Source organism: Nyctereutes procyonoides, unplaced genomic scaffold, assembly GCF_905146905.1.
Source record: "Nyctereutes procyonoides isolate TBG_1078 unplaced genomic scaffold, NYPRO_anot_genome, whole genome shotgun sequence".
Classification (NCBI taxonomy): domain Eukaryota; kingdom Metazoa; phylum Chordata; class Mammalia; order Carnivora; family Canidae; genus Nyctereutes; species Nyctereutes procyonoides.
This window is the reverse complement of record NW_026575139.1, coordinates 21,295,781-21,316,820: the sequence shown is the minus strand read 5'-3', so window position 1 is coordinate 21,316,820 and position 21,040 is coordinate 21,295,781. Positions and strand designations below refer to the sequence as shown.

At 40.3% G+C, this 21,040-nt stretch overlaps 1 protein-coding gene across 3 annotated transcripts in view; it reads left to right on the top strand.

The window, feature by feature from the left end:
* Positions 1-21,040, top strand: part of NRXN3 (neurexin 3) — a 1,478,719-nt gene that overhangs the window by 371,143 nt on the left and 1,086,536 nt on the right. For all 3 annotated transcript variants that reach the window (XM_055304514.1, XM_055304513.1, XM_055304515.1), the window contains 2 exons: positions 4,760-5,061; positions 10,909-11,070. In XM_055304514.1, the coding sequence (XP_055160489.1) occupies positions 4,760-5,061; positions 10,909-11,070 (464 nt within the window). The remainder of the gene's footprint in view (positions 1-4,759; positions 5,062-10,908; positions 11,071-21,040) is intronic.

The window sequence follows — 21,040 nt, the reverse complement described above, 5'->3', positions numbered from 1 at the left end:
AAGGAGCTGAGGGAGAAGGAGAGGGACAAACAGACGAAGCACTGAGCATGGAGCCTGATGTGGGGCTCTATCTCAGGACCCTGAGATCATGACCTGAACCAAAATCAAGAGTAGGACATTCAACGCTAAGCCCCTCAGGTGCCCCTATGTTCTCATCTTTTAACAGGGCTCTTTACTTTTAGTCCGCTCTTTCAGTTCCCTCTCAACTCAACATAAATTGAGTTGCAAAATCTTTTTAAAAGATTATGTGATCTTTTAAAAATACAAATCAGATCCTCCATCCTTTCAATGAAATTGTACCGTGACTCCTCATAGCCTCCTTCCTCATAACCTTCAGAGTAAAGCCTGAATTTCTTGATCTCAAAGCCTGAGACATCAAGCTATCAGAAACCACAAGTCCAATTAAATGGTGATATGCATTTCTCCACACTTCTTAGATTGCATAGTAAAAACATATTACACTGAATATTTTAATCTGTTTTGCATTTTCTCAGAGAAATAGAGATATTATTATATAAATCAGTAGTTGGATGTTTTTTGGGGGGAGAGAGTGGAAAATAGAATTGAATAGATGCTTGTTAATGCTATTTATATATAGTACTTGGTTTAACAAGCCTTTTGAAAGATCCATACTTTACATATCTTATACAAGTTAATTTAAAATCTTGGGTTATACATATCTAGATTGCATCTAATGTTTAATCAATTGGACACTTAGAAATAATGGGGAAATGATTTGTTGTCATACAATTGAGCCCTGCTTTCCATGCAGTGAGAATAACATTTTTATTTTAACACTTACACAATTGATTGTAAACTTTGGGGTGATATAATTTAAGTGGATCTGAACAGTCCATTAGCCATGTCAGTGTGTGCCCTCTTGCCAGGCTGGAGCTTTATGCTAAGCTGTTGTGTACTCACATAATCCCCTGCATCCATTGTCTCTATCTATTTAGCTTGAATACATACAAGGTGACTGCATTGTCTCTTCAACTTCCTTCTCAGTATAAACACTAAGAATAGAAAACAAATTTGGGGCAATATTATATTTTTCTAGTGGAGAGTCTGGAGAAATGAATGGGCTTAGAAATGTGTTTGTCACTATTTAGTTTTGTGCCTTTTAGTTATGTTGTCAATTTAGTATGGTTTTCAAGGTGATAAGACAGTGCTTAAGTTTTGGCTAGTGGAAAGAAGTTAAGATTAGGATCTTAGGAGAGATAATCAGTTGTGAGAGTATACAAAGGAATGATTTCTTCAAGTTCTTACTCCTTTTTCCCTCCATGCCTCTCATTTGCTCTTTTAAAGATCAGTTCATGTACTGCCAATGCCTCTCCTCCCCACACTGTCAGGAATGTATCCTATGCATTAAAAATGGTACACTTTTGCTTATCTATAATATGACTCAGAGGGTAGTTTTCAGGTGTCTATTGTGTATTGACATGTGGAGGAGATACTAGCATCTGGGGTGATGCTGCTCTTGGTAGCCTCCTCCAGCCCATGGAAGAGGTAAACTGGGAAAATTCATGCTTGAGTGAAGAGATTGGGAGGGTTGTGAACGGTTACAGAATTTTCCTTAGATACTTGCAAAGGGACACACTCTGCTACATAAAATCTTTGTTGGTAAATTTGCATGGAAATTAGCATAAATATGCATGTGTTTTACATAGACTTTCTCATGTTGGTTTTATTTCTTGTTTATTTATTGTGATATTCTCTTCCCTACAATGATGTCATTTTTCTTCTATGGCTTCCACATAAAATAAGTTCTATTGCTTTAAACACACCCAGATTCCAGGGGGAAAGGGAAACATTACTTTTGGTAAGTGTAATCTATGTAGAGTGGGGGGAAATAAATTTCTGGCTCAATTTATCTAAGATTTGGGATGGTTAATGGGTTAATGCAGGGCTGTTTCATTTGAATAAATATTCGTGCCATTTGAATGGTAGAGTAAGGGCATGTGGTACATCCAAAGTGATAGGTAAAAGGATATTTAGAGAAAAGTACAGATAGGCACTAGAAGTGCAGAGTAACACAAACGGATTGTGTGGTTTTGGGCAACTCACTTATTCTTAGTTGTCAGTTTCTTCCCTGATTAAAAGAAAAAAGGCATTAAATCAAGCAAGTTTAAAATCCCTATAAACTCCAAAACTTATTATTTTTATATACTCTTTGATTTAATTACATGACAAATATTAAGCACCACATAGCACATAAAATAATATCCTGGTGCCTTACTGTTCTGTGTCAAACCATTCCCCTTTGAAGGGTACTCAGTGACTAATTTAAGCTTCTTTTTAGAGGCACTCATTTCTTTGTTCCTTTATCTCAGTTAAGTGGGCACATTAAGGTCTAACTTAAAAGACTTAGAAGGCATCCCTCACTATACTACATGTGGTGCCAAGGACAGGCATAGCAGTTGGCTCTGTCCACATTTACATCCATAGGAAAAGAGTTTAGTGGTAATAACTGCATTTGATTTGGCATCTTTTATTCTAGGTCAGGCTTACCTCTTGGTCTATTGAACAAAGGCTTATCCAGTTGCACTTTTTAAAAGATTTTATTTATTTATTTGAGAGAAAGACAGATATAGCAACAGAGAACACAAGCCTGGGAGGAGAGGGAGAAGCAGGCTCCCTGCTAAGGCGAGCTTGATCTTAGGACCCTGGAAGCATGACCTGAGCTGAAGGCAGATGCTTAAATGAATGAGCCACCCAGGCACCCTCCAGTTGCATTTTAACAAAGCCGTTTCTTCAGAAATGAGAGGAGAAATCAAGACAATATACAGGGCACTAGGGTGTTGGAAAAATCTGTTTCAAACATATAGATGGTATCAAATTGCTGCTCTATGATTTTGGGGGGGGGGCTATTTTTGGTGAAAAACATCAGACATGGGTTATGTGCCAAGTAATACTTGCTACTTATATATACATATAAGATACACTGTGGTCATTTATATGTGTACAGGTCCCTTTTGCTTATGCCAGTGTGTTGTGTGTATGTGTGTGTGTGTGTGTGTGCACATGCACATGCACATAAGCAGAAATATGCAAGTAGACACACATCATTGAGACCCTCTGGAACACACAGGACAAGTCTGATCTCTTCTTTAATTTTCTGGAGTACAAAGTTGAGGTTCATGTTTTAAGGCTGTCACGATGCTATAATTAGTTTAATACAGTATGTAATGGGTGGTCATCTCTCCCATATGATGAGTGATACCTTTACAGTTCTTAGCTAATCATGAGAATATATTTATTTTACTTAAGTGACTTACCAAGGGCTGTGATGATGGATAAGGATCTAAGTTGAGGTGGAATTGACTGGTTACCAAGACTGAGGTGTAGTTATGGAAGAGGAAATAGAACCAGCTCAGCCTTCTTTTGTAGCTCCCCCTCTGTAATGGGAAACTGTGTATTCAGCCTGTATTGTTGCCCATTTCCTTTCATTAATGTGGTGCTTTTGATAGCTTTTGGCCAACTCCGATATGAAGTAGGCCATTCTAAGTCAGGCTGCTTGGCAGGAGGACAAATGAAAGTCCAGATGCTATATTTTGAAATTAGAAATTATATCAACAAATGATTAAGTAAAACAAATACACGTTTGAACTACCTGGTAGGTAAGCCAGGTGCACATTTAGAGTTTTTGGTTCCTCAGAGTTCTGCACTGGGAAATGTTAGCATGGGGAGAACCAGCCCCTCTGGTTGTCAGCTGCTGGCCTCTTTCCTTCCTCTGTCAACCTTTGACTCTATCCTGTATCCACAAGGACTCTGATATAAATGCACATGGATGTCCCTGTGGCCAATGTCTATCTACATCCTTGAAAATGGCCCTACATTGTTAGTCCTCAGTCCTTGAGGTATGCACACTGATGGCATGATTTGCTGTTGGAAAATGAGTCCAGAGCAGAGGCTTGCAGAAGCCTTGGAAACAGGCCTGGGGCTCTTTTGGTGGGGAATTAGAGGATCCCAGGGTGAGGCCTTGAAAGGGAATATATGCTCCAAGGGAATGCTTTCTTGACCCTGTGGGCCCTTAGATGTTCAACAGAATGGTCTGATCAGGGCCATCTAAATTAGGAGACTCTTACAACAGAGATCCCTTTGAATCTAAGGGAGCTATTGCTGTCTTGTCAAAGTCTATTACCAAATTTTATTCTATCCCCTTTCCCTCATCTGTTTGATCGCCTTCGCAGATCCAACCTCCTATTTAATAATGCTATCACATTCCACTGGGCTCAGGACTCTATCATGGAAACCGAAGTTAGCTGGGTTATTGATGGATGGAAATTAGAGCCAGATCTTTCAGGGTAATTGATTTTTAGTTATTGGTCAATAAAAGGCACCTAGAGCTAAAGATCCCTTTGTCAGAACAGTTAATTATCCATTTTAAACCAGCTCTTGTACAAGCATTTGAAAACCATCACTGAAGCAAAAGCAATGGAAACCTCACTTTGCCATTTTGCATAAAATATCCCTCTAGGTTTTTCTCTGAGAAAATGGGAAGGAAAGGCAGCAAGCTCTTCTACACCATTGCATTGGTCTTCTACCCTTGTGAGGATATATAGCTTCTCTGCAGTTACTGTCTTCACTTGTTTCCCTAGTACTTAGACACAGGTCTGGTGGGAGAGTTGGAGGGAGCTCCAGCCGGTATTGGCTCACTGGTAGGGGCAATGCCCCAGGGAACATGTTCTCTTTGGTATTTGCATACAGATGACTCATGCCAGTCAAGTGTTAACTTCTTTCCTCTTTCCTTTTCATGCAGCTCGAGAGGAGAATGTGGCCACTTTCCGAGGCTCAGAGTACCTGTGCTACGACCTGTCTCAGAACCCAATCCAGAGCAGCAGTGATGAAATCACCCTCTCCTTTAAGACCTGGCAGCGGAACGGGCTCATCCTGCACACGGGCAAGTCGGCTGATTATGTCAACCTGGCTCTGAAGGATGGTGCGGTCTCCTTGGTCATTAACCTGGGGTCCGGGGCCTTTGAGGCCATTGTGGAGCCAGTGAATGGAAAATTCAACGACAACGCCTGGCATGATGTCAAAGTGACACGCAACCTCCGGCAGGTAATGGCTGAGGGGAGAGAGTGCCCGGAGGCTCCTCTTGGGTAGCTGGGGAGGAGGTTTGTGGAGCAGGTACTGGATTAGCTGGAGCTGGGGAAGGGTATAGATACAGGTTGGATTTGTCAACGTCTAACATTCTCCCAGTCTTTGCAGTTTCACAAGGAAAATTATGAAAATATGTTTCTCCTCATACTTCAATTCTCCACTTGTGCTTGTTTTTTCCAGAAAATAAAATTCAGTTGTGTAGATAATAAAAGTTATAAATACTTTCATTTCTTTTATCCTGCTTTCCTTTGTATCATTTTCTTAATTACATTTGAATCTTGCTGTATTATTGTTAAATTCAATTAGGGATGATGTTTTGTTTCTGCAGCTTACTAGATTTTCCTCATTTTTTGAATATATGTTTATCTTTTTAATTAAGTTAGCCATTGCCATGATGCCATGACTTTAATTCCTTCCAGAAAAAGCCTTCCTTTTTTTCCTTCCTTTTAATTTACTGCCCCTCCTCTGCTTTCTTCTTTCTTCCTTTCTTTTTTTTTTTCCCTGTTGTTATGTTAATCTGTAGCCTTAGAATGAATTAGCTGGAATCTTTCTGAATTCCTTTGTTTCTCTGTTCCTTGGTGCGGTGGTCCTACTATATTGCCCCTGTCTCTACCTCCGAGGCTCTTCAGTTGACTGGGAGGCCTGGAAAGTGGAAGGACCCAAATAAAAAAGTCAACTTTGGAGCAGCCTTTCCTGGTTCTGTTCGTGCTTGAGAACTCACATCGCTTCCCGATTCTAAGCAGGCAACTCCGTCAGGTGACAATGCTCTCAGAAAGCCTTAGCCAAGTGAAGTTGTTTTCAATCTCATGACTAATAATAATAGTCATAGCAGTATAATAGTAACATCTCACCAGCCCACATCAGTGAAGATAAAAAGCATTTCCTATAAAAGTCAGGGTCTGTGCTAATGCCCATTTCTAGGTTGCTCTTTGCGCTTGTTTTTTTTTCTCCTTGTGAATTTGTTATAACCCAGTTAGACAGTGTTCATCCTTTATTAATCAGAAAACATGTGCAAATTTCCATAAAGTGCTTATCAAATTTTCTTCTGCAGTATGATTGATTTAATGCCTTCTAATGTAAATATGAAAGTGTAAGAACTGACAGGTGTCTGCATATGTTTTCTGTTTGAGAAAAGGGTAACTCCTTAGTACTGCTAAGTGAACAGAGAAGGTTCACAGGTGCTGGGACCACACAGTATTCAAAACACCCATTGTAACACTTAAGTATGTTGAGGAAGCCACCTGGTTGGGAGATTCTCTTCTATCTATGGTGACATTACCAAATAATACAAGTCTTAGAACCCCCACTCATCTTAATACCCATGAACTGGACATTTTTGAATCACTGTTTTTCCTCAAAAGCCAAAGGATACAATTGCTACTGCTTTCTTTCACCCATCCATGCTTACTCAGCTCAGCTGTCTAGAGGGCCCAAGTCGAATGTCCACTTGCTAACATACAAGGGTGTGATATGTTTGAGTTGCAGAGACCAGACCAAAAAGTAAAATATGACCTTTTGACAGTTTTGATGGGCAGGTACACAGTACACAGTAGGCTTTAGTCAGTGGAAGGAAAGCATTTTCATGCTTTGGGGAGCAGGGCAAGGTTGTGTTTCTCACCAGCCAGTCTGTTTCTCTGATTCTCTCCCACTCCATATACTGCGTTGCCATTCTAGAGTGATTCCAATTAGCCAGAGAAAGGATTGCTTTCATTTCTACTGAAAACACTTTTCTAAAATAGACTTGGGCCCCAGTTCCATCCTTTAAACTGAGTGGGGGATAAACCAAACTGTTACTCAAACATTGGTGGTGCTGTTTTGGTCAGTGCGAGCAGAGGAGAGCAACCCTGGAGGGTTTCTCTTCCAAGCTGTAAGACCTAGCTTCCGCAGCGCCCTTGGACAAACCATTTAACCTTGCCACACCACAGTTTTCATTTGTGAAATGGTGATTACAATCCTCCCCAGCCATGTGTGGTGGCTAAATATGCAAAGCACCTTATGTTCCAGAAGGATTATGAGCTCCTCCATGGTCTGGGTGCTAGACTCACTGTGACATGCACACAATTTATAAGCCAAGGATTCTGTTGTGAAGGTGACTGTGTCTGTCTATCACCAATGATGCCGCTAAGTAGAGTTCTCAGTTCTGGACAGGGCTACAGAGGCCTGAGGATGTTGGGGGGCATTTCTTGGCAGAGGGACTATGAATCTCATAGAGAAAGTGCAGCTAAAATTGGTCTTCATTGAAATCCTGACTGAATTTTGCATCCAAATACAATTTATTGAAAGAGAGGGAAATCTCAGAAAAGCAGAGTTGATTTTGCAAATGTAATCCTTTCAGTGCTGAATCATCTAAGATTATTATTTTGCTCATTAAAAATACATTTATAACATCTTTTTTTAGTTCTGTGGGATACATTTCAAGGGGTCGGAAGCCCCTATTTCAATTAAACTGTAAATTGCTTCATAAATATTTGATAACAAGCTTATGACTGTCTCATCTACTTTTTTTGGTAAGGTCGAATGGCTTCTGTGGCAAAAAATTCATCTGAGGAATGCTTACTTGGAGTTTCCTGAAGTATTCATTACTAACTGGAGCAGAACTTTGCCCATTTCTTCCTTCTTTGCCATCTACTCATGGTTCTGCCTTTGAGCCAAGTCAGGACCAAGGCCAGCTACTTTACTAAGGGTTCTGATTAAGGGAAGGAATGTGGACTGTCTGTTCCAGACTGTAACTGGGATTAGGGACCAAGGTAGTGATGCATTTTCTCTGGGTTTGTTTTTGGTCTTGTTTTAAAATCCATGACCTTGAACATGGCCCTTGTGTGACTTGCTTTACCTCTAATGCGACTTTAGTGAAACCACAAACAGAAAACTGGGGTTACCGGTCTTCCAGCCTTCCAGCTTAGGGTATGTTGGCAATTTAGCATCTGAAAATAGTCAGAGGAGACAAATCATAGGGCTTCTTTAATAATGTTTAACCTGCCAGTCTTTTGTGTTATCCATACACGAAATTGCTTTTACAAGCTTGAAAAGCATTTTCTGAAGGGGGATAAAGGGGAGAGCGATTCCAATGGGAAGCATTCTGGCAAAGACAACAAAATAAATAACTACATTGGGAAGTAAGGAAGACCCCCACCTATTTTGATGCACTCTGACAACACAGTTATTGTAAACCAAGAGGAAGGGCGAGAGGAGAATGCCCCCCTCCTGCCGCACATGTCCACACAAAATCAAGGGCGTCATGGATCTTTAATCACCTGTGGAAACCCAGAATAAGCTACATCATATAGTTTTCCTATGCTAGAGGCAACCTATACATGCTTTACTAAATTTTTCTTGTTGTTGCTGTATTGAAGTCCTAATCATCCATGCATGTAGTCAGAGTTATATATATATAAAGTCCCCCAAATATTAGTATTTTAGCTCTACCTATCTACATGTGAAATGATAATATTTAGAAGGTGTTTTCTTTCAGGACAGATGGACTGTGTATGGGCAAGAGGGTGGGAAGGGAAAAAAGGGTGTTCATTCAGAAGAGCCCTTGGAAAGTAAGTATGATGCTAATTCTAACTGGGGTGAGGTCCAGTCTGAGCAGTGTTCAGAAAAAGGGGGAGTTCAATGGCAGGGTGGGTTGCAGCTCCTTTCCTGGCTCTGCCCCGGCTGCCAAGGTTTTCCATAGAGTCTTGGTCTCATTGTCTTCCCCACTCTCTTTTTCTGTGTCGGGTGCCTTTTTTTTGAAAAACTAACACAAGATCATTCATGCAATGTGTCATTTTACTAACCGACTAATGTACTAACACCCTAACGACTCATCTTTGTTTTTAGTTTTTTTAATTAACAATCGTTCTGTTCACAATTTTTAATTTCCTTTCTTCCCCCTTTTCCGCAAAGCACTCAGGCATCGGACACGCTATGGTAAACAAACTACATTGTCTGGTAGATATCATTCTTATTGTCTCTTTTTTTGGGTTTGCCGTGTGTTGCCCTCCTTTTCCTTCCCAGACCCCCCTTTTATCCTCCTTAGACTTGTTTATTCTTTTAAAATTTTTTGTTGGATTAAATGCAAGCCTTTCTTTTTTGTTAAAAAAGAAAAGAAAAAAAAAAAGAAGGAAGGGGAACATGCCTGTCCTGGAAATGGTATTTGGATGAGTTTGGGACGGTTTCCTTTTCTCCAGTTTGTCATTTTTTTACCCTAAAAATGGTTTTTAAAAGAAAGATTCTCCATTTAGCTAAATTTGTTTTGTTTTGTTTTCTTATTTTGCAACTTTCAAGTTACAGACTAGGGACAACAGGATTTCTGTTGAGGACTTTCTTCTCTCTGTGCCTCCCCGTCCCCTCTCACTTTTCCTCCTTTCTCGTTCCTCCCCCCACTCCTGAAGCCCATTTTTCTTTCCCTTTGGTGTGGCCACGGCCAGCTGCCACAGGTGATCTGGGGAGGAAAGTACTCTACTTCCTCTATTCTTCCTTTCCCAGCTCTCACCTTAATCCGCACCGTGGCCAAAGGGAGCTCTGCCAGTGTGTTCTCCGCACAGACTCTGCATGGCATGTTCCTGTCTCGTGGATTTCCCCATGGGCATCAGAGTTTGTTCTCTTGTGCTCCTCCTCATCACTAACAACCTGTCCGTCATCAGCCCACTTCCATGCTCTTCTCTCTCTTCATTTTGTCTCCACTCTTCTTCATCCTTCTCTCATCCTTCATTATATTTTGGGGTTGGGTTTGGACTTTTTCTTTTTCTTTTTTTTTTTTTTTTTTAGTTGAGGGAGGTGGCAGGCAGGGGAAAGATAACCCTTTAGTTTTGAGTGGTTTGTTTGTTTGATTTGTTTGTTTTTTTGGTGGTTTTACTTCCATCTTGTGTTCCAAATTTTGTTTAGTGCATGTAAGTGTGAAGTGGATTTCAATTCTTCCTTTTGGTTTTCCTCACTCCTGCCCCCATCCCTGCCCTTTTTCTTACACCTTTTCTCTTGGCTCCTCATCATTTTCGCATGGGTGTGTCAGCGTATGGTGTATGCACGTTTTGAGGCCTCATCTTTTTTCTCTGCCCTCTGCTCCCTTCATGGATGTTGGGTGTGTGGGTGCTATTTCTTCCCTGTGGGCGTTATTATTTTTATTTTGGTTATTATGCCTCATATTCCTTTCTTTTTGTTACAGTTGCCTTTTTGGTTTGGGTCACTTCTTCTCTTGGTGGTGGTGATGTCAGTGAAGGGAGGGCAGGGGTTGGTGTCCTGGGGTAGTCCATGGCATGTATCATCCATGACATATCAAAAACAAGACCCTTCTCCTTCCCTCCCTGAATGCATGTTTGTCAGCGTGGTGTGAGCCCCGAAAGAAACAAATAAAAGAGAAAAGAAAAAGAAAAGAAAAAAGAAAAAAACATCCACAACCAAAGACCAACCCTAACAAACCCCATTGTCAAATGTCTCCTTTGCTGTTTTTCACTACCACCATAAATAACAATCGTTCAAAAAATAGCCGTTTTACCAATGAACTGAGACAAGTGATGTCGTCTGAGGATAGTTCCATTTTCTAGCCTGACTCAGTAAAGAGTGCAGTGGGTAGAGCAAGTTGCTCATCCTGACAATTCCACCAAAGTCTCCTGAGAGTCTGCAGATGAATGCTGGAGGCTTGGGTTACAGGGAAGGCAGACCAGAAAATGGAATTTGGTATATACCAAAGTCAATCCAAATTAGAAAGAATACCTCACCAAAATCTTAATGAAAGTGACGTCACAGGTAGGGGAAGTCACCGGATTTTGATAAGACTGTAAAGTCATTGCTGGGATTTTTTTTGTCCCTATGTCCCTCCACCAGGTGACAATCTCTGTGGATGGCATCCTTACCACGACAGGCTACACCCAAGAGGACTACACCATGCTGGGCTCTGATGACTTCTTCTACGTGGGAGGAAGCCCGAGTACCGCTGACTTGCCAGGCTCACCTGTCAGCAACAACTTTATGGGCTGCCTTAAAGAGGTAAAGGTCACGTTCTCTCTTTAATTCATTGACCGTCCCAAGAACAAATGAATTTCCAGCTCAGTGAAGGGCTCCTTCTCACCCAGTCTTTGAGGCCATAGGTTGTAGCAAAAAAGACTTTGGACTTGGAAGTAAGGTCCGATGTTTTGGTTCCCACTTAAGCTGGTTGCATGGTCTTGGGTTTGCCACTTATGTGCTTTGTGGTTCTGTTGTCTCATCTAACTAATGGGGAATTGCATCCTACAGGTAGCTGTACTTTATCAATTAAATGAAATAACACAGATGAGAGGACTTTGATATCACAAGAACTACACCTTGTAAAGTTTGATTTCATACTTTGACTTGGCAAGTAAGGAAACTCTAGCTTAAAATAGCTCAATTTGTGGTTGTGTGTCTTGTCTAAAACATAACATATGTATTATTTTACCTTTGCCAAGCTTGGTGTTCCCAAGAGTCTCATTATTTGAGATGAAGGAGAATTTTCAGAATGTAACATTAAGGCCCAGAAGACTGGTTTTTCCATTTCTTTCTTCTTCTTCTTCTTTTTTTTTTTTAATCCTCTGAAAGCTAGCAGATGTGAGAAAGCAGTGGGGCTTTGCCATTACTCATTTATTACTATTGTAGCTGATGTGCTGAGACCTCTGTCTGAGAACAGAGGAGCTTCAGTCAAGCTGTAAGTTCTCTAAGGTCAATTGTTGAGGCAAGAAGAATCAGACTTGATTTGGTCGAGTTCTTTCAGAATACTGTGTCAACTGCACATTTTTGTTTAATCTAAACTAAGCCTGATTGCCTGAGATATCTATACCTCCTTCCCTGGGGAAATTCCTTGAGAAGCTAACAGTGTTCTTTTGTGTAGATAAAGATCCCTTGTGACATGTTATGAGACTCCTCTCAGGGCACATATTTTATTCTTATTATGGTTATTTGGAATTTGTTGAACATCGGTTATATATGAGATGGCATTGTACATGCTTTCAGTCACACCACTCAGCTGTGAACCATGTCAAGACAGGAGTTGCACCCGTTATGCCTGGCATATAGTAGGTACATAATAAGTATTTATGGAGTGTATACATTTATCAAGTAATTATTGGGTACCATTTTTGTATTGTAACTGAACTTAGTGGCTCTTTATAAGCTGTCATCTCCATGATTGAAGACCTTATAATCTAGGAAGGGGGATGAAATCTATAAGTGAACAAGTACAGCTCAGGTCACTGTGTATTCAGTGCCACTGACTAAATGTTCTAATTGAGTAGAATTAGAGGAGACAGATAAATTTTAGGTGGGAGTCAATTTCAGAGGAGAATTGATATTTGAACTGGGCCTTGATACAGTAAATGTGTGAATTGAGAGGAAGAGGAGACATGACAAAGGAGGGAAAAATCCAATTAGAACTCTGTATTGTTCTTGGTCTGAAGGACAAATTACAGATGAGAACCCAAAAGTGCTTTCCTCTTTCTGCTGGATGTTAGCTATGCTTCTTCTGGCTGTAGAGATGCCAGTAGTCATTCCTGACAGAATTGCAGTGGACACAGAACACTTCCTCCCTGGGATTTACTCCCATTTGGATAGAATAAAGGTATAAACTGCTCAGCACCTAATGGACCCTGAAAGACTCTTAAACTGTGTTAAATCACACACACACAGGAATTGTACTCTTGTCAGAAATAGATAGGAACATTCTGCTGCCACGTACATGGCTCGGGCATGAATGAGGCATTGATTGGAAAACTCATCCTTTTTTTAAAAAATGTTTTATTTATTTATTCATGAGAGAGAGAGAGAGAGAGAGAGAGAGAGAGAGAGAGGCAGAGACACAGGCAGAGGGAGAAGCAGGCTCCACGTTAGGGAGCCCGATGTGGGACTCGATCCTGGGACTCCAGAATCATGCACTGGACTGAAGGCAGGCGCTAAACCACTGAGCCACCCAGGGATCCCTCATCCATTTTTTTGTAGTGAAACAACCCTGAGCATGGACGGTATCTAGGGGAGGCCTCTAGAATTAATTTTCCCCTGCACACAATTATATTGAAGCATCTCTCAATTATGTATGTTGAGACAAAGGAACAGTTTCCCAATTGCAAATTATCAATCAAAAAGGATGTTCCTGAACATTTTTGAAACAAGCCTCATAAAAACGCGAAGATATCTCTGATGGTTTCATATACACAAAACCTAAAGTAAATGAAGTCTGTATGGACACACACACACACACACAGACACACACGCATGCACTCACGTACACACTGCCCAGGTATAGAGAGCAGAAAACTTCAAAAGTCCATAAGAAATGTTATTTTAATAGCTGCAAAATTAAAGACAGCTCTGAAAAAAAGTGTCAGTAACAGAAATAATTAGTACTTAGTAGTAAAAATATATACATAGCAGCATGAATCTGCATTTAAATCCAGATCAAGTCAGAAAAAAGAAAGTCCATCCCATTCTGGGGGAAGCAATAGACACAATTAGAACTTCGTTAACTGATACCACCATCTCTGTGTTACATACAGAATTGTGTTTCCAAGGAATTTGGGAAGCTTTCTCCTTTGTCTGAGTATCTTAAACAGAGAACTTCCAGTGTCCTGTGGTCCTGGCATATTCTTTCTTTCCACTTAATCATTACAGTTCACTTTTCTGTAGGGCAGGTCTGGGAAATTCTTCTCTTGCTCTTGATATTTGTCTTTGTCAATTTAGTGTATAGTGGAAGCTTCCAGCTAGGTTGGGATTTCTCTCCTTGATAACTCTCATAGAGCCAGTTGAACTGTTTACCCTTAGACCAGTGTCCAGTTATTTAACAAGCCCTTCTTCCCTATCTCTTTCTTCCTTTTTCTGACCTTGCCTGCCATTTGAGGCTCTGTGTTGCCTTAAGCTGAGCGGGCACTTTTATGTATTATTTTCTTCAAAATGGGGACATGGCAAAAGGACTTCAGAGTTTCTGTTCCAGATCACTGATACTTTGTGTGTAGTACAAAATAAGCTTTATCTTTTTAACCACAGTTACTTCACCCTCAAAAGTTCTGCCTCCACTGTTGAGCAGAATGACTGTGGATTTCACCTGGATGCACACTTCCTAGCTCCATGCTGCTGTAAAAGCCGCCACAAAGACTGTCCAGATTGTCCTCAGACTATCGTGGTTCTCCATACACCCTAGTTATCAATACAAGTTTGTGTTCACTTAAACATTACCACCTCGGTTTCTTGTTCCTTGTCGTGTTTTGGTGATTTAACATGTATGTCTTATTTTGGGTCTTGTGGGTTTACAGCTCCTACAATGGTTCTTAGCACCTACTGGGCTCTCAGTAAACATTTGCTAAGTGAAACCACATGTTTGCAAATTAATTGTGTTTAAATAAATAACCTTGTAAGTAAAATGTTTGTAAAATTACTATTGTAGGTAAATGCTCTTTGGCACTATTAGCCATATGATTTTCTTGGGATCACTAAGAACATCTCGGCATGGCAACAGTTGAATCTTTTAGGAACTTCCTAGCTATCTGATATGAGAGAAGTATTATGTAGAAAGGCTCAGCAAGGCTAAGAGAAGTGAGTTGGAACTTCCTCTAGGAAGAACAGGATTGAAAAGGCTTTGACAGAGGTGTAGTTGTATTAAGAAAAAGTATACTGGGTTTATAATCAGAAAATCTGGTTGGGAATACCAGCTTTGTCACTGGCTGTATGGCCTGCGGTAAGCCACTGATCCTATTTGAATCTATTTCTTCCCTAACATGGATATACTAGGCTCTTTGTCATGTTCTTCCTAAATGAAATAATATACATAAAAGTTAAACCAGACATGTGCATTTTGCTATAATAATTATTTTTTAAAAGATTTATTTATTCTTGAGAGACACAGACTGAGAGAGAGAGGTAGAGACATAGGCAGAGGGAGAAGCAGGCTCCTCGCAGAGAGCCTGATGTGGAATTCGATCCTGGATCCCAGGATTATGATCTGAGCCGAAGGCAGGCGCCCAACCACTGAGCTACCCAGGTGTCCCTATAATAATTATTCTTAAGGATTTTATAATACCTCTTATAAACAACTTGTAAATACAAATATAACTATACATTTGTATACATTGGCACATGCAATATCCCTATTTCTCCCAAATTAGCAAATCATAATCAAGGGGAAAACCAGCTTTATTCTGAGGTTTGTCCCAATTAAGTCCTTCAATCTGTATCTGAAGTGGGGAAACCCACCCCACCTGTCCTCAGTCATTAGCTTACTTTGTTGCCTTTGGTAATTTATTTGATAACTCTTTAAACAGGAGCTAACTCTATGATGACGAAAGGTCTCTTCTGTTCACAGGTGTCTCCCCAGAACCTAGCAGATTTCCTGGCATAAAAAAAAAAACACTCCATAAGTGTCTGGAATAAATAAAGGAATGAATGTGTTAACCTCATAGAGCTCTAAAATCTGGTAGAATTTAGATCAGCAGATATATACGAAAAACCTACAATATACCAGGGACTATTCTAAATAATACCAGGATGAATCAGACACAGTTCCCACCTTGGAGGACCACACAGTTAGTGGGGGAGACACCTAAGATAAATGGGTATAATTTTCATAAAAGAGTAGTTAAAAGAGGCATTCAGAAGTTCAGCAGGGCTGTTGAGAAGGACTTAGCATATTCTAGGGTTCAGGAAAGCTCTGTGAAGGAGCTAATGCCCAAGGTGAGTCTTAAAGACCAAGAGAAGCAGACACAGCAGAACAGAGGTAGTGGTGCTCCAGGATGATGGGGTAGTTTTGGTAAGGGCATGGGGACAGGACTCAGTAGAATCTGGGTGAAGAACTCACAATTTGCTAATTTCAGGTCACAGATTCTAAGATGAAGAATTTTGAAAATGTAGATACGAAGTTAAGTAGGCACCAGGTCATAGAGAACTTCATTTCACCCTTGGACTTTATTTTCTAGGCCAATAGGAGGGTATTGAAGGAACTCAAGTAGTAGCATGACACAGTCAGATTGGCATCTTATCCAATAGGCTTTAATTAACTTGAGAACACTGCATCTACTACTTCCAACTGGTGTATGTTTTTGCCCTAGGAAGTTGAAGATCGTGGTTGGGAGGGTTGATCCATTGACTGTGGCATTGGGCCCAGAGGGTATCTTTCAGAATCTTAAAATTTCTTTTTTTTTATGACACATTATTCATCTTTTAATAAATTACAATTTGTGCATGTTTCTTTTTTTTGGATTTTTATTTTTTTTTATTTTTTTTATATAAATTAATTTTTATTGGTGTTCAATTTACCAACATACAGAATAACACCCAGTGCTCATCCCGTCAAGTGTCCCCCTCCGTGCCCATCACCCATTCACCCCCACCCCCCGTCCTCCTCCCCTTCCACCACCCCTAGTTCATTTCCCAGAGTTAGAAGTCTTTATGTTCTGTGTCCCTTTCTGATATCTCCCACACATTTCTTCTCCCTTCCCTTATATTTATGTATACAATGGAATATTACTCAGCCATTAGAAACGACAAATACCCACCATTTGCTTCAACGTGGATGGAACTGGAGGGTATTATGCTGAGTGAAGTAAGTCAATCGGAGAATATAAGGGAAGAATCTTAAAATTTCTATACGGAAGCACTTCTTTCTGACTCTCATTTCAGTTTCCAGTGACCCTCCCTGTCAAGATGAACATTTCTCCTTTCCTTTGTCCTTGGCATCGTTGAACTGTTATTGTGGGATGAAGCACAGTATAGTAGTGGAAAGCCAAGTCCCGACTGAGGTCAACAATAGTGTTTCTATTGGATTGACTAGGACCAGGGGGAGGGACCTTCCTCAAGCCCATCATGGTACCCTCCTATGTGTTGGGATCTTTCCTGTTGTTGGATTTGATTCTTTGCACACCATCTTCCTTTCTCCTCAGTCTGTTACTTCCCCTCCAGTATGTTGGTTCTCTGTTTCCATCTTCCATGTGCCCAGGGAGAAGCTCCGTGCTGCTGAGGTGTCTGAGATAGCCTGGTCCATCTCACCTCTCTTTCCTCATGGAGTCTCTAATGGGGAGGAGGGAGAAGCAGGAGAATCAGGAGCGTGGAACACATATTTAAAGGAAAAAGGATTGGGTAGAGCATCATTGTGCACATTACATCCCACATCCCTTTGTGATTATTAGCCATTTAAAACCGAATGGGATTTTGCAGCCAGAGATAGTCTCTGAACAGATGATTAATGGTTTAATCTGTAATAACTTTACATTTTATAGAACCCTGATAGGAGTCCACATCTGGTGAGCCAAGCTATTTAAGGCTGTGTTAATTCTGTTAATTGCTATACGTTTATTTGAATTGCTGGCACCTGCGGGCTTTGGGATAATGTGTTTGTTGTTGCCTTTTTTTTTAATATACTCATTTTAGCCCATCTCACTGTCTTTTGCTGCTGCTGTCTCTTATGTTATAATAATTTCTCTTCTGCTTTTTCTTTTGTATTGTCCTTGCTTTCTCACTCACTATACTTTTTTCCTACCCACCCCACTCCCTGCCATCTTCATTTTCTCTACCTTTGTGCTTCTCTAGCTCTTGTGTTGGTTTCCTTCCTGATTTAAATTGCTGTGTTCATAATCAGGTAAATTAGGTCATGGCATTGGGACTAAAAAATCCCCTTTTTCCTAGCGTTGAAAATATTGCATAGCCTCAGGGTGAGCAGAGACCAAGTGAGGGGTTTTGAGTCAGCATGGGAGATGAGCAAAGAAGCACAAGTCCAGGTTTGAATTTTGTCTCGACTCATTCATTACCAGCTGTGTACTAAGAGCAAGTCATTTGACTGCTCTTAGCCTCTGTCTTTGCATCAGATAATAAGACCTACCTCAGGCATTTTTATGTCAAGAGCAAATGGGACTAATCAAATGGACGTGCTTTATAAACTGTAAAGCACTGTGCAGATGCTTATGTTATTATTTGTTATAAAATGAAACCAAATTGATTAGATCTGGCCAAGAAGCCACATACTGCTCCTTGCTGTTTCTGCAATTTAAAAATTGCAGAAGTTAGGAGAGTCCAATGTAGTTTAATAAGAGCAACTGAATTTGAACCTGGCCTCTATATCTCGTTATTTTTTTTCCTAAGATTTTATTTATTTGAGATAGAGTACATGAGCAGGGAGAAGGGGCAGAGGGAGAGGGAGAAGCAGGCTTTCCACTGAACAGAAAGCCCGACATAGAGCTCAATCCCAGGACTCTGGGATCATGACCTGAGCTGAAGGCAGACACTTAGCCAGCTGAGCTACTCAGGCACCTCTCCAGATCTCATTCTAATGCTAATTAGAAAATCATATCGTCTCTTTGGACATCCATGTCTTTATCTGTAAAATGAGAGTAGTGATCACCACTAAACCAAATGCACACTACTGTGGAAAACTTCTAGTGTAGAATTACAAGTTATTGCTTATGAAATTTTGGATAGCAAAGTAGGATCTAGCTTCCTACTCTTAGGAAGATGTGCAAAGGAGCACTGTGTGGGCTTGGAGGAAAGCATGCCTTTCTTCTAAATGGAAGAACCAATACAAACAGGAGACCAAGAAGGATGAGATTCCAACAAGGTAGAACAAGTAGAAACATGAGTCAGAGACTGGGAAATAGAAGCTGTAGCAGAAGAAGATAAGAGAGAAATGGTATCTCAGGAGCTGCCTATTGCATTGATCATAGAAGTTGGCAGTTTTGGTGGGTAAAAGATCAAGTGTTAGCAATGCCATATGCATCAGCTTAATGAAGTTTTTATAAAGAGAATAAATTGGATCTTCTGGAAGAGAGATTACTTCCTAGAGTATAAGGAATCTTTTTCAAAAAAGATTTTATTTATTTGAGAGAAAGAGTGAGAGAGAGTGCATGAGCAGGCTGAGGAGCAGAGGGAGAGGCAGACTCCCCAGTGAGCAGGGAGCCCTGCTTACATGAGCCTTATTTGAGACTCGATCCTGGGACCCCAGGATTATGACCTGAGCCAAAGGCAGATGCTTAAGCAACTGAGCCACACAGACATCCCATTTCTCCTTCTTTTGAATAAAGATTTTTATTTCCTCTCATTTTCAATCCAGTGGTTCAATGGTGCTCACTCCACTTCTGGCTCCCTTGGTATGCATGGGAGTTCTGAGTCAATTAAAGACTTCCATTCCCTTGGCCATGGTTATTTTGTTCATAGGTGGGTGCCTAACCTGATTTGAATCAGTGACATACAAGCTCAGGACTTTAGTTTATATGCTATAGGGAGGTACTTTTCTGTCCTTTGGGTTAGAACTTGGGATGATATAAAACTGAGTTTCTGGCTACCATCTTGCCAACACATAGAGGCCAAAACTGAAGCCAGAATGGAGAAAAGCAGAGCCAAGAGATGGGGAGAAACTAGACCCTGGTGACATGTTTAAGGCCCTGGATCAAACATTCTTCAAACTAGAGTACCCCTGATTTCCAGCCAAGACTGAGTAATCCCTTCTTTTGTCTAAACCAATAGGAGCTGGATTTTCTGTCATTTGCAACATATAGTCCTAAGTGATGTAAAATAATCCTCTTACTCCTATTTTGCCCCCGTCTTCTCTGACAAAAAAATAGATCTTTGGACAGGAAAAGATAGACAAAGGATAAAAAAGTTAATATTAGAGGCTTTTAGCACCTAATTGCTCTGCATTCATTCAGATTTCTTGAGTTAGATGAATGATATCCAAGGATATGGGGAGAATTTGTAAATAAGATTTTTTTAAACCAGTTGTGGTTTTTGAGAAATGGTAGGTAATGGTGAAGTTCCTCAATACTAAAGATGGAAAAAAGTGTACATAATGTGAGCTATGGGCATCTGAGCTTCATTGGAATCGGGGAAAGGTTTTGGAGTGCATTATTAACAGAAGGTTGACCCCATAGAAAAGAAAAAAAGTGATCAGCAGAACCTCAGCTATTCACCAGAAACACAAAAAAGTAAGCCATATCACACAAACCAAGCTCACATTTCCCTTCCATATTGTTACCATACTTACAACTCAGGAAAGCATAACTAAATATCAGTATTTGGCAATACATTCTGTGATATCTTTGTTGACAAAATGGGGAAAAAGGAATTGAATTTTAGGAGCTAGTCAGTAAAGGAGTAACTATTTAAACATACCAATGAGTTTTTTTTAAAGATTTTATTTATTTATTCATGAGAGATACAGAGTGAGAGGCAGAGACACAGGCAGAGGGAGAAGCAGGCTCCCTGTGGGGAGCCTGACATGGGACTCTATCCCAGCACCCTGGGATCGTGACCTGGGCCTAGGCAGACACTCAACCACTGAGTCATCCAGGCACTCCAAATATACCAATGAGTCTTGATGGAAGGATCTGTTTGACCTATACGGGAGATTCAGGTTGATGTCACAGTACTGCTTCTTACTTAATGTTTATATTAGGGACTTGAGGAAAGGTAAGAGTGCATGGTCATCAACTTTTTGAATAGCAGGAAGCTGAGAATGTTAGAAAATATGTGCCTACATGACTTGAGGCTGAATTAATAGAGGTGTGATCTATAAAACAAAGGAGGTGGACATTTTTATAATATAATTTATTGACTAAGAAAGCAGGCTCTAGAGCTAGAGTTCTTGGCTTCAAAGCCTAGCTCTACTCATACTAGCTGTGGAATGCTGGGCAAGTTACTTAACCTTCTGCCTGCCTCATTCTGATTATTTATTAAATAAGAATAATTATACCTGTTTCATAAGGTTGTGGTGAATATTAACTGAGATAGTAAATGTAAAGCCCTTAGAATGATGCTTGATATATAGAAAACTTTTGGTAGGGTTTTAAAATTAAAGTATGGTTGAAATACAACTATAGTTATATTAATTTTAGGTGTATAATACAATGATTCAATAACTCTATGTGACACTGCTTAACACAAGTGTAGGTACTATTGGTCACCATGCAATGCTGTTACGATACGATTGACTATATTCCCTGTGCTGTACCTTTCCTCCCTGTGACTTATTGATTCTGTA